This window comes from Cyrtonyx montezumae, unplaced genomic scaffold (genome assembly GCF_038088225.1).
Source record: "Cyrtonyx montezumae isolate F1298 unplaced genomic scaffold, pur_monq_1.0 scaffold_10, whole genome shotgun sequence".
In the NCBI taxonomy this organism is placed as follows: domain Eukaryota; kingdom Metazoa; phylum Chordata; class Aves; order Galliformes; family Odontophoridae; genus Cyrtonyx; species Cyrtonyx montezumae.
The window spans coordinates 29,344,877-29,359,092 of record NW_027071826.1 but is presented as its reverse complement, the minus strand read 5'-3'; the positions used below and the strand labels follow the sequence as shown (position 1 = coordinate 29,359,092).

The window sequence follows — 14,216 nt, the reverse complement described above, 5'->3', positions numbered from 1 at the left end:
TTGAGTTATTTTCATTTATCTATTTTTCAAAGCTGTGTGAAACCTTTAACCAAAGGGTTAGAAGTGAACACAGGGTTAGAACCCCACAAAGGGTTAGAACCCCACACAGATCTATCAACTGTTTTATAACTAATTCATAAGTCAGGCAGCCTGGGATTATACAGTGATGTAAAAATGCTCCCCAATTAAATCTGCTCATTTCCAAGGAATAGGAATAGTCCTTTAGGTCATTCCACAATTCTTTTGGTGCTTGTTATAAAATTGATTTTTGATTTTCATTTTCTTTGGAGATTATCATTTTCAAGTTCCATAGAGCCTCGAGAGAGTAATGCCCTCCACTGATGCTTGTAATGGCCTATAAAATGTTGAGGTATGCGTGGTCTGCAATGCGTTGAAAGTGTATAAACTACAGCTATGTGGCTGCCATAAATATTTTAGTGAGATGTGGCAGATGTCACTGGCCAAGTATTTGGCCTGAGAGATTATTTATTTACTTAAACAAAACCAGATATTTGAAAATTAGGTGTAAAACAGTTGATGAATTGTTTAGTTTAGGCATTTAAACTCAGAAGAGGATATTGATGTAGAGGTGTTATTTACTGCTCTGTGCTGCCAAGTTGACCTCCATGTAGGCTATTAAACATCTATTAGAAGTAAATATTAAGATGTATACAACTCAAATGCATTAATGTTTTTGCATTTGTATATACTCCAGATGCTTTATGAAGTATAACTGTGGTAGTTATGAGTTACATCTCTATTGGCACATTTTACTAATAGAGCTTGAAATGGTAAATGAATCTCTCCATCAAGTGCCAGTAATTCTTGTTTTGTTTGTTCTTGGATTGCTTTGAAGCATGAACTTCAAAAGGAGTAAACTTCACTAAAATGAATCTGTAGGAGTCAGGGAAGTGTACGTTGTGCTTCATTTAGGTTACAGGCATGACACCTTTTCTCTCCTCAGTGTACAGGCTGTGCTGGGGTATCTGGAACTGAGATACTTCCTCAAGCGGGGTAGAATATGTCAGGGTATAACAACATCTTTGTGAGTTCTTATGAAACTATTTTGTTCTCATCAATGTTGTTCTGATTCTTCCAATTACATTGAAGAGACTCTAGAGCCAAAAGTAAACTCACAATAAAATGCTGTTTTTGGTTTTTTTTTTCTTTACTTTCAATCTAGAACATCTGCTGTTTTAATTCCAAGCTTCTTTGTTTGCTTTTGAAGTCTTTCAGTATGTTTTTAAAAAAGAGGCTTCTTCTGAAGGCAGCTCTCATATATAGGGAAAACAAAAGTTTTTAAAGCAGCATCAGTCTGTGGTAGTCTTAAAGTTTTAGCAGTGATCTAAATGTGTCATGGATATGGAGCTTTCTTGAATTTCTCCATATGTACTAGGGAGTTGGCAAGACAGCATAAAACGCTGTTGTATAGCTCCCTGTCTTGAATATTTTTCTACAGGAGAGCAGTGGAGTGTTGCAGTCCGTCAGTAATAATTTTTCCTTAGGTTTTATTTTTAAATTATTATCATTATATATATATATTTAAGAAAATAGCATCATTTTAACAGTTGGAATGAAGAAGTCCATATGCTAGTTTGTGCAAACAGTGTCATCCTAATTAAGATATCTTGGAACACAGGGCACTATTTTTCCTGCTGTGTACAAAAACAATGAAATATTGATACAATTGTGAGTTTTGGGGTTTTTTTTCCTCTATTCTGACGCTGGTTCTGGATTGGTTCTGGAAGTGTCTCTGAACTTCTTTTCTCTCTTGAAAGTTGTTCATAGATGTTTTTGGCATGGCTGTCTGGCCAATTGAGGCTTTCTGCAGCTCTTACCCCCCCCCCGTCAGATTTAGTTCTGCACAAACCAGATGAGCTCTATTCCTGCCTGCCTGTGTCTGTACTGGTAGTCTAAAGCAACAAGCACTGCGAAACCCTCTGCTTGTTTATGTTGAACTTGACTGTGAAGCTCATGGAGTGATTCTGATGTGTTTTTCCTCAATATGCATCTGTGAGCAAACCTGTTTAAAGCGGTGCCAATCCATGGTCTCCCACTGGAAAATCAGAGGTAACCTCTAATGGTGCTTTGTGCTGCTGTTTGAATGCTTCTCCATTAAGCATTACTTATGCTTGCATAGGCACCTCAACACCTGAATGGCTTCTTACAATGTCTCTTGGAAAAGGAAAGCGTCCAACTCCTTTCCATTAATTTGCCTTTTTAATGCAATGACCTATCCAGATTGAATTGATGCGAGAAAATAGCTTGTATACATATTCATCAGTTTGCATTTGAGTGCTTTCATAGTTAATTCTTAATACAGATAAAGCAGTGGTTTGCTCTGGGGACTTGAGTGGCATATGGATGACATACTTGTATTTATTTTGTTAAGTAAACATGTGCCACATGCACTGTTTCCCTGTTTTTTTCTTCCATCACTCATTTAATATATTCAATGAGATTTGTTTGTCCTGAATAGTAGTTTTAGGGTCACTAAAGTGATCAGAGGGCTGGAGCACCTCTCCATGAGGAAAGGTTGAGGGAACTAGGCTTGTTTAGCTTGAAGAAATGAATGCTCCAGGGAGACCTCATTGTGGCCTTCCAGTACTTGAAGAGAGCAGATAAACAGGAGGAGGAATGGTTGTTTACACAGGTTGATAGTGACCGGACAAGGAGGAACAGCATCAAACTAAGATAGGGGAGATTTAGGTTTCATGTTAAGAGGAAGTTGTTCACTCAGAGGTGGTGATGCACTGGAACAGGTTGCCCAGAGAGGTTGTGGATGCCCCATCCCTGGAGGCATTCAAGGCAAGGCTGGATGCGGCTCTGGGCAGCCTGGTCTGGTGGTTGACAATCCTGCCCATGGCAGGGGGGCTTTTCAATCCAGGCCATTCTATGAATCAGTGATTTATATCCAGCTTCTTATTTAAATAAAACTACTCAGATGTGTTTCAAATCCAAACAATACAACTGTTTTATTAGCTGTGACATGATTTTGCGCTGTGAACATATTCATCGTTGACTTGTTTCTGTAGTTGTTGCTGAATGTAATCAGCGAAATAAAGCCCATATAAAAATTCAAATAATCTTCGTAAATGAACCCATATAGTCATATTTAGAAAAAATGAGAATTTTCTCTGTATCAAGATAATACTTTGGTTAAAGTAAAGTCATTTGTTTTAAAGTTTTTGCAGGAGTGTCTTCTGCCTCAGCCTGGTGGCTTCACCCCCTGTAATTCCTTGGCAAGGTGGCTTCTCCACCTTCATTTCATCATTTTGGGAATTGCTGCTGCTTTCACACTTGCACTCATTTCCATCTATCTTCCATTCAGGCTGATCACTGTTTCTGTTGCACATGGCTCAGATCTTTCCTATTATATGCCTTGGAAAAGGATCCATGCATTTTTTTTGTATACAAGTCACTATTTGAAGTATACCAAATGTCTATGGATAAATAAAAAAGGACTTTTTCTTTCCTTGTGCTCTTAGAAGACCTTTCGGATTTGCAATAGCAATTTTCCAGGGGCACCTGAAATGGGCAGACTTCATCTTGGTCTTCCAATTTACCTGGAACAGTACAAAATCTGTGTGTTCCCTTTTTCAGTTATTAGAACTAATCATGTTGCTGTTACTGTGAGGCTTTTGTCTGTAAGTGGGCACTTTTTTATTCCTTTTCAGAAGATCTGAAATTGCTATTGATCTTCAGCATGTATTTCTGCTGGTGTCTGTCTGCAGAAATCAAGAGAAGTTGCTGGATTGTTTTTTATTTTAGGTTTGTTTGTTTCTGTGTGGTAGAGATCTGAAACATTTTTGTGAGCTGACAGTGGATGATTCAGTACAAAAGAGAAGCAATTATACAAATGCATCCTGTAAGCATTCCCAGTCATACTGACATTGTATTTTTGTTGTTGTTGTTGTTGCAAAGCAAAAAGGAAGAAGTGAAATTGTAACCTTCTAAAAATAAAGGTGAGACATGAAGAATTATGAAAGAGAACAGCTGGAATATAAGTAATACATACTTTGTTTTGTAATGATAGGTGAGTTGAGTATTTAGAAAGTTGGTTGTTGATTTCTGTCTGAAGACATCTGTATATAGGAAATCAAGAGCATGTATGCCCAGCTGCTGACCTGATGAATGGCTGCATGGCTGAGTTGCACAAAGAATACATTTCTGCCTCTGTTCACTTGGCACTTTGGAGACTGGCAAATGCAGTCAAACTGGTGCAGAAATGGCCTCAGATCTTTCCTGGTTATATAAAGAAAAAAACATCTCACAAGACTGTGTGGTAGGACAAAATAATTTCTTCTCCATGAAATAGCTGTTACTAAGATGCCTTTCAGCTACAAACTATAATTTCAGCTACAGAGGCGGACGGAAATTGGTTCTATTATATGGGAATCTTTCTTCCTTTTTAGAGTGCAAGATAGCCTCAATTACCAATGATGACAGAAGCTTCGGCTTCCAACTACTATACTAATTAGTGCAGGCTTTTAAAATTTTGCTGTACTGTTAAGTGTCATTCATTTTAAATTGTGCATTTGTGGGTTTTTGTTTTTTTTTTCTCCTCAGTAAGTAAGCCAAGGAAGACCAACTAACCATAGATTAAGCCAAATTATCTGATTACTTGTATTCTATTAGAAAGTATGAATTTCAGATAACCACTATACTGCAATATGGCACAAAAACTAATTTGTTTTAAAGTTTTGCCTTAATATCTTGGGTAAACAGCTGAAGAAGTATTGGGTGCAGAAGAAATAATTTTGCCTAAGTAGGATGCTGCTGGACCTTGTCTGTTGCATTCTCATCTGGTCATGTTTTGTACAGGTAATAAGGATGAGGGCAGGAGGGAATAAGTCACATGCAGCATGTTAGGTCAAAGGGTCTGGAGAGGAAGGTGGAAAGCTGTGATTCCTGCTGCTATGGATATTACAGCAGCTTATAGCACAGATCAAGTGCTGGAGTTGCTCTGTAAGATTTAAGTTTCCCAGAGCTTCACTAGCAGAAGCCGTTTTGGATCTGACTTCTGCATGCTTCCTGGGGCAGACAGTGTCTGCCATATCCTTTCTGGAAGCGTGTGGTGGGGACTGGAGCTGACCCTGTAGCTGAGGGGAGAACTGAGGGCATCTGTGGTGAGAGAAGTCACCCCTTAGTGACCACATCTTAACAGTGTTGACATCCCTGTGTTTGCATTGCAGATGTGTGATAGCAAAGTCAGGAGCTTCTGAAGAGATGTGGCAAGGCCTTCATAGCATGGCTGCCAACAGAAGTGGCTATCTGCAAGTCAAGTGCTGCCAGGGGATAAGATGATGGTTTTAAAACAAATCCTAAATGCACTTTCTCCTGTGTTAGCACTGCTGCTTACAATTAGATTCAGCCCAGCAGTCAGGCAAAGCCTAAATAAACAGCTGTGTTACATGACATCACCTAGGAAGAACTACAGTTGCATGCATTGCCCTCAGTTATTTCATGACATGCAGGTTCAAAATGGCCTTTTTCTGAGTTTTTCGTAAAATAGAAGGACAGATCTGCTCCTCTTCTTCCAGGGACGATGAAAAACAGACAAATTGTTAGAAAAATTACTTGCTTCACTCGCATCCCGGCACACAAACTGTTTAATAAGGTCATTGGGTTGGTTCTCTGAGGGCAGCTGGCACGAAGCCTGGTGCAGAGAGGCTTTGCTCAGTGTCATGCCAGGCTGGCAAAAGACATGTGTATCAAGTACTACTTCTGCAAATAATTTACTCTGTGTTGGTGATGCAGGGGCTGATGTTTTTACCTCTTCTGAATCATTTCCTTTTAGGTAGAGAATATTTTTACCTAACTAGAAAGAAATGAATTCAGACAGATAAAATAATCCCTGCATCATGGGGTCTGCTGTGAGTATCACACAAAGTTCTTGGCTCTAAAAAAATTTGGTTGTATTTTTGCAATATGAAGAAGTTAGTCCCTTAGGCACTATGACTTAAGATGCTAATAGCCTTGAAAAGATTTATATTCTTGTTATGGCGAGAGCAGTAAATCTGGATGTTCTTTTTCAGTTTTTTAATTTCCTTGCTTAGATTTCAAAGGCAGTGCTACATATTTGTCATATTTCCCTGATGTAAGAACAATCTAAGGTCCTGAGGTTGCAGAAGCAATATTCTTTGAACTTTTATCCTTCTATGGAGTTCAAGGAGTTTCAGGTTCTTTGAGGTCACCTGTTTTAAAACAGAGATGAGGTGTTCAGGCAGGTCAAGTGTACTTCAGCAGAATGAGTGGGTTTGGTTACTTCCTTGATTGGCTTAAATGATCGTGGCAGTTGTTGAAGGATTGCAGTTTATTGAAAAGGAGAAAATGACTGTTCCCTGCCTGGAAATTGTGTTCATTTAATGAGACAGAAGTACAAAATGTGAGATGGAAAAAGTGGCAGTGGGATTGAGGAACTGAGCAATTACCAGTGTAGTGCTTTCTTATGTCCTCTTAGGTATATTTGTCTGAAAGAATAGAAGTGGGTGTCCAAGAACTTAAGCATAATGTAGTTACTACAGAATCTGCCTATTAGTAAATCCATAATATACTAAAGATTTTAGAAAGTCACAAATTAGTTTGTATTAATGATGACTTCCCTTGGTCATTTTGAAGTTACAGATACTGTCATATCATGCAAGTTATGTTTGCTGTAAGAACAGTTTAAAATGTCTTCAGAGATGGTTTCTAATTTTATTTCATCTTCCCATTAGTCTTGAGTCCATTTTTGCAGACTTCTATAGTGATGCCACATTAGGACCTAAATGTTTGAATTATAAACTGTTGAGGGCCAATAAACACAGGCAATTCGGTAAATATGGTTTTGTTTGATCTTTAATATACAGCACTTAAGAAGTAATTTGCTACCAGTGGGAGGAAAAGTAGAAGAGCCAAACAGCCGTATGAGTTATGTTACTTTCTTCAGAGACTTCAGGGGGTGTTGAAATATACATTTATTTTAAGATTTTTGTGATTGCTGGACTTAAGTTATTCAGAAAAATATTTTATACTGTTAGGCAATTCTGTTTTGTGGGACGTATATGTGCTTTTGAATGAATTTCCACCCAGTGCAGTTCACTAATCAAGTTTAGTGAAAGGCTTCGCTTCAGGTAAAGCTGAAATCTTAATGCAAAATTTCTGTTGTTGGTATATGATTGCCCTGGTTAAGTGAAGGCATAACATGTATTTAAGTAAGCACGTATTTCCCCTAGAACAGTTCATCCCCAAGCTGTGTTTGACTGTGATTCCTAACTCAACTTATTTGGGTTTATCTTCAATCCAGTTTTTTTGTTCTTTGTGTTTTATGTTTAAGTCAATACTTTAGATGTAAGGTAGGACTACTTGATGTCATGTGTTTAAATGTAGGAAATTACCTGTAACACAAGAAAAATTTTGATGTGTTTTCAGGAAGTTTTCTTTGTGTGTACATCCCTGTTTCCTCTGGAGACAAGTATGCAGGCAACATATATGTGACATAAGAAAGGTATTTGATATCACCCTATCTTGGATCTCCAAGAGCGTTTCCAGTGAATTACCTTTTGAGTGATGCTTACCTTTTAGCAGGAAGTTCTGTAGGAAACACCTCAGAAAATTAAAATGTTTGAAATTTAAGAGCGTAATTATCCTGGTGTTTCAACTGGACATTTTTTTCCTGTTGAACATGTTGATAGAAACTGAGTTTTTGAATAGATTGTTTTCGTTTTTAAGGAAAGGTTATAATGACAGCCCAGTGTACAGCCTTTTCTGTTGCTTGCTGGCTGTTTTCTTTTTTTTTCTTTAATAAAGAGGGCTGACAGCTCCTTTTTAGTGATACTGCACTGAATGTGGGTAGTGGAGGTTTCAGGAGGCTGTGTGGTGGGAAGGATGTTTGGATTCTGAGAAACCCACTGTAGATGGAGGAAAAAATTGGCATACAGAGGAGGGTAAGCAGTGAGAAGGATTTTATTGGGGTATGGACTTTGTTTTGGTTCAATTATGTGCTGATGAATGTTAAATATGTGAGATAGTTTTCATACCCAGCTAATGGAGTGGGCTCTATGTGTTGGCAAAGAGCAGTATTTCTTTTTTTTTTTTTTTTTTTTTTTTGGATGGCTGAATGGCAAATGCATTTGTTTTGGATAACAAACTCTGGTTTCCATGGGGATCATCCTTCTGCTTTTTAAAGGTACTATTAGGAGTCTCTTACCTTTTATGAATTACTCCAAAGAGCTATTACTGCAAAACTATCTCAGTTGTTGATTCCCAAATCAACACTTTGTATCTGGCAACGAAATCTGAAGAGGGTACAATCTGGGAGAAAAAATATTTTTTTGCTCTTTTGAATCACAAATAACACACCCTGATAACATTTAATACTCAGAGAACATTACTCCTTGCAAATATGGTGAACTTAAAACACCATGAAGGCTGGAAGGGGATTGTCTGGGCAGCATGATACATCAGGCCATTATGCGTTTATTTTCTCATCATACCTACATGCAACTTCACATATTGCGTGTCTGCCTAACTGTGATATTTCTCAGTTAAAAAATGAAGGGGATGACTAGAAACAATCATCCTTTCAATCTGAATACAGTATAATTTAGTATATGGAGATTTTCTTGAAATTATTAATATTTGTGATACAAGAGAATAAAATAACGTTGTTGGTCAGATTCTGTACATATAGTTAGTTTCTAACATGAGAAGAGCTGCTTCTCATGCATGGTTGCCATTAATTATTTCCCATTCCTCTTCTTTACCTGGAGATACTGTCAGAGACACAGAGAACCTGTATGCTTCCCTCCTCATTCAGTCTGTACTGATAAGGCTGCCAGCCATCCAGATACAGTAGGAGTTTTGTGCAGACGTAGCCCATAAAGCTCAAAAGACCAAATATACTTCTCCTTTTAGAATGAAAAAAAACACTTTTATCTTCTTCTTTGTTTGCAACCCATGTAAGATATAAACCGTAATGTGTGACAAAGCATAAATGCTGCTCATGTCCAAGTTGGCATTGACTTGCAGCTAAACAGCAACATGCTGCATTTTCCAGTTGCTCATTCACCCTGACTTTCCCTGAGTGATTCCCAGCTGGCCATGTATCCTTGAATTCAGAATCCAAAGTTATGTGGCTTGGGGCCTTTTTTCCAGTAGAAACACCTCACAAAAGAGCCCCTGATAAGAAATGGCAGTTCTGCCCACTGTGAGGACATGTAGCAGCTTTAACACAGTTGTAGCCCATGGAGGGTGTTGGTGTTAGGTTGGTGACTTTCACAGGTTCAGCATTTAATGACTTGTCCTGAGTCTTTGTAGCGGGAGAAGATTCCAAGTGCAGTTGCCTTTGTTGAATTACGTTGTTGCCTGGAAGGCTGTTTTCCATGGCAAGGAGTAACTTTTGAAAGGTGAGGGAGAACGAAATGGAAAATGCATGTGCTTTGTTCTTAGACTTCTTAACCTTTGATTCTAAACAGTTTCTGGTGTAATTTTTTCTCTTGAGTGGGTGACTTTGAAATTGCATGATGGGAAATACTTTGCTTGAAAGCACTAGCAGAAAAGGCTGCCAGTATACCAGAAACTGATCTGGTTCCTCAGGTCGGAGTGGCTTATAAATGTGCAAATGACTCATAGCTGCAAGTGGGGGAAAAAGTTGTTGCCCTGAGGGATATTCACTCATTAATTTTCCATGGTCCCAAGTGAGCACTTCTTCCTGCTTATCCTTTTTTCCCTTTTCAAGCTCTTTATTTTTTTAATGGCTGAAGAGCTCTTCGTCTTCTTGTATGCACTGTATCTCATGCTTTATTCTTTCCATTTACATCTAGAATCAATCAGTACCAGAGCTAATTTCATTGATTTGTGGCCCTGTGATGTATAAGTGACAGTATGACATAATTTGTAGAAGTAATTCAATAGTTGAAAAGCTAGAGCCTTTAATCAAGCTTCTCTGTATGATCCTGAAGTGTAGCTTGGGAGGAGTTCTCTAATGGCTTCTGAAGAATTATTTAAAAGCCCTCTGATTTATTTATTATTTCCTTTCACTTTTCATTTATTCCTAATGAAGGGTGAAACTTGCTTTTAAAGTAAGCTTATAAAATCAGTACGGTTCAAATGATGAAAGATGCCAATTACAAAAATAAAAAAGAGAGGAAAAAAAGAGAGAACAGCATCTTTCCCACTGCATTGTAGTAATAATATATTATTAATAGTGATAAATACTTCTTTAATATCTGTAGAGTTAGGGATACTTTTTGAAAGCCAGTGATTTGAGTGGCTAAATATCTCGAAGCAACTTAGGAAACTTTAAGTAACATGGGTTGAATATTGCCTCTTGAACCTATTGTAGCACCTGACAAAAACAGATGAGGATTTTGTTCTTTAAATACATCAGCTGGTAAATACACAACTCAATATTTTGTCAGATACAAAAAAAAAAAAAAAAAAAAAGAATTTGCAGAAGACATATGACACAGTATGTAGAAAATTAAATTGCAAATGGCATTTAAATATTGCAGATCTAAATAGCACATCTGTGAGGCAGACTTCAGTGTTAATACTCCGTGCTTTTGTTGAAATGGCACAATTTCACCAAGAAGTTAAATTTGACTGTCTGTAATTTCTTGGTACTCGTCTTAGTGATTTTTTTTATTTTATTTTTTGTACGCGTGTGGGTCATCTGGAAAATATGTTCTTGTTGGCTTTTTTGTTTTCTGGGTGACCACAGAAAAGCTGTACTCCGAATAAAATCTTTATTATTATTACTAGTTTTTAATTGATAAAAATTAAAAAAAGAGATAAAAAACAAGCCTAAGAATGGTATAGCTGTTCTCTGTGGGAAGCTGCAGCTACTTTTTCATATCTCAGTAGCATAAGATGTTTTCTCTCATGGTGTATATTGTTTACCCAGTTGAAGCACTAACTAATCTGACTGTCATGTTAAATCAATTGTTTCAACTCAGAGGAGCTTCCAGTATCAATAACATGTATTGTTAACAAGAAGCAGTTGTTGATACAGCCTGCAGTGAGAATGAATTTTCTTGCCAGTAGAAAGCTCAACTCTACATGTTGCCCAGCTGCAGTAGGGTAAAAAAGGAACTGTCTTATCGAGCGGTGTTTTGGTGCTGGTGGCTATGATTTGATTTGGTGGCACTGCACACTGTGTCTCCAAGAGAAACAAACCCAAGGAGAATAATATTATTACCTGTATCATGCTACAGCCTTTTCTATGCACTTACTGGTAGCACAAACCAACACACACGGCTGTGTGATTTGGCTAATTTTGGCCTTGGATCTTCTGCTTGGTGAGATGATTTCCATAGAGCTTAGTGCCCTGTGGAAAGAGATGCCTTGAGAAACAAATACATGGGATTTGATTAGTTGGGGAATAGTATCATTAAGTGGTATGTGCTCCACTTGAGATGTTTCTTCATTAAAGACACTGTTAGAAATTACTGGGAGGGTTGTATAGGGTGTGTTTCACACAGAATTGTAGGGATTGGAAAAGATCTCTGGAGGTCATCTAGTTCAAGCCCCTGATAAAGCAGGTTCCACAAAGAAGGTTACACAAGAAGGTGTCCTGGTGGGTTTTGAATATTTCCTAGAGGAGATTCCACAACCTCTTTGGGCAGCCTGTTCCAGTGCTCTGTGACTCTCGCAGTAAAGAAGCTCTTTCTCATGTTCACTTGGAACTTTCTGTTTTCCAATTTGTGCCCATCGCCCCTTGTTCTGTCACTGGGCCCTGCTGAAAAGAGCATGGCCCCATTCATTTGATACCCAGCCTCCAGATATTTATAAGCCTCCCAACTCAGCCTTCTCTTCTCCAGGCTGAACTGTCCCAGGTGTCTCAGGCTTATTCCTTTCTTTGTGAAAGGGTGAATGTGCTCTGAAAGCAGGTCTGGTACCTTGTAAGTTTGCAAAGAGTGCTCGTGATCCCTCTAAAAAAACTTTGTATTTTTTTTTGTGTTGCTTTTATGATATTTATGTGACAAATGTTTAGCTGTAGCATTAGGCAGCTTTTAGTTTCAATTGAACTTGCTTAGAAATAGATAACCTGCACATATCTTTAAAAATACGTGGTTCTAACTTCTTGTGGTTGCCTTGCACCTTCTGCTACATTCCAGTTTTAGCGTGCATTGAACATCAGTTTTCTGCTGCTGTCAGTGGGTCTTTAGAGGCTCTGCCTGAAGACAGCACTGAAAAATTCACTTTGTAAATTTTGAAGCCTGAGCCAAAGCTGTGTCTGCGCAATGTGGGTGGATGGCTGGGGACAGGTTATTTGTGTGCTGGCTCAGCTGCACTGGCAGAGACTGTCCTGCCTGGGTACCACAGCTGCTGTGCACCACCTGCCTGGGAAGAAAGGAGCTGTGCCAAGAGGATGAGGGCAGAAGCCAACCTGTGCTTATCTGCTGCTCGCCGCCTTTTATCTTCTTAACATCCCTTCCAGTGCCTGCACAGACTGGAGCAAGGGATGTCTCCCACGAGCAGAAGCAGAAAAAGAGCCCTGCAGCTGTGGTGAAGTGTGCAGTGCAGCACTGTGTGTGTTGACTCAGGGAGCTGAGCTCACTGAAGACAAGTTCCTGATTTCTGGTGCCAGCTGCCCCTGACTCTTGGAACCCTTTTGTGTGCATTAGGCTTACTTGGTTGACAAGGTCATATATGCATTTGGAGTGTGAAATATTTGTTTCTAAGTTGTGTTATGTCTCTCTGAGATCCAGATAAACTGATACAATGATGAGAATAAGTGTTTTAGCTGATGCTGTTTTTAACTCTATCTTTCCATTCCCTAGTTGAAAGAAATGTGTAGGGCTGGAATGTCCAAAAGTGGAATGCATTCTTAGTGTTCTTTAGTGAAGTTGTGTGTAGTGTTTTGTTTTTTTTTTCTTGTCCTATTTGTTTAATGAAACATTGTAATGTGCCATTAAACAAATTGTAAATACACAGTATCTTGGAAAAAAAAGTTACGGATTTCTTCTGGATGTGATTTACCAGAGGTCTGTATGTGCCTTACATTGGCCAGTGGAAGGAAAAGGAAATTACTGCAATCTACTTCCAAACAGACAGATCAATACCATGTGTTTGTATTTGCTTACTTAGAATCTGTTGTCTTGAAAAAAAAATTAATAAATGTTGTGATTACGAAAATGAGCACTGTAGAATATTTCTATATTTGGATACCCAGAATGGCTTATTTCATGCATGAGTCAGAAAAGGCATTGGAAAACATGGTTTGGATATCCTTCCCAGGCACGTAATGAATTAGAGACTTTTGGAGCTAATTACTGGAAGCCAGAAGAAGGCAGTTGAGGTGCTATTGCTTCCAGTGACCTGGCATACAGAGCTGCTAGCAATTGCCCAGACATCTTACTCTGAGCAGTGTGTTGGTCTACTTCCTTGCAAACTCCAAACAGGTGCATTTTACATATACTATGTGGGAACGTTCAAATCTATTAAAATTACTCTTGTTTTGAGGGTTGTGGGATTTTCTGTTCATTTGGCTGAGTTTGTTTGCTTTGTTGTTATTCTTGTCTCTGCTCACAGGTAACGTCATGGTGCTGTGGTCAACTTGCAGAACATCAGTACTTAAATCTGTAACGAACCGATTCATTAAGAATTTGGCCTGCTCGGGTATTTGTGCCAGCCTGGTCTGTGTGCCTTTTGACATTGTTCTTAGTGCCAGTCCACACTGCTGCTGGTGGATCTATACCATGCTCTTCTGCAAAATTGCCAAGTTTCTACACAAAGTCTTCTGCTCGGTGACCATCCTCAGTTTTCCAGCCATTGCTCTTGACAGGTATGAGGTTAAATTCTCCAGGATGATAATCCTTCATAAGCTTTGTTTTTCAGACCCATGAAGTACTATGAGCCTAAAAAATAATCTTAAAAGGAGCTTTTAACCCTTCTTTTTTTCCTCTTTGTAGTTCTTGGTCAGTAAGACCAAGGAAATTGAAGACTTGATAAAGAAAAAGTGCAGATTTCACTTTTTCTTCAGACTATAGAAAAAGTGCACATTTTTAACTGTGGGACTTGAAAGCCATTGCATATTAAAAGAATTTAACAATGCCTGTCATAGGTTGTCCAATTTCAAATTTTAAATCTATATGTTTTTTCAATTTTATTTCTTAAAAAAGCCACTGTTGATACAACCAGAATTAATTCAGAGAAATTTCGTATGTAGATCAGTCTAAAACAGAAGTGTATCTTTGGACTGCTGAAGTCATAAGATTGTATTTATTTTG

The 14,216-nt window shown here is 38.4% G+C and overlaps 1 protein-coding gene across 1 annotated transcript in view; it reads left to right on the top strand.

Annotated features, from left to right (window-relative positions):
* Positions 1-14,216, top strand: part of GPR176 (G protein-coupled receptor 176) — a 29,884-nt gene that overhangs the window by 13,405 nt on the left and 2,263 nt on the right. The window contains exon 2 of the mRNA XM_065754159.1: positions 13,519-13,771. Coding sequence (XP_065610231.1) covers positions 13,519-13,771 — 253 coding nt within the window. The remainder of the gene's footprint in view (positions 1-13,518; positions 13,772-14,216) is intronic.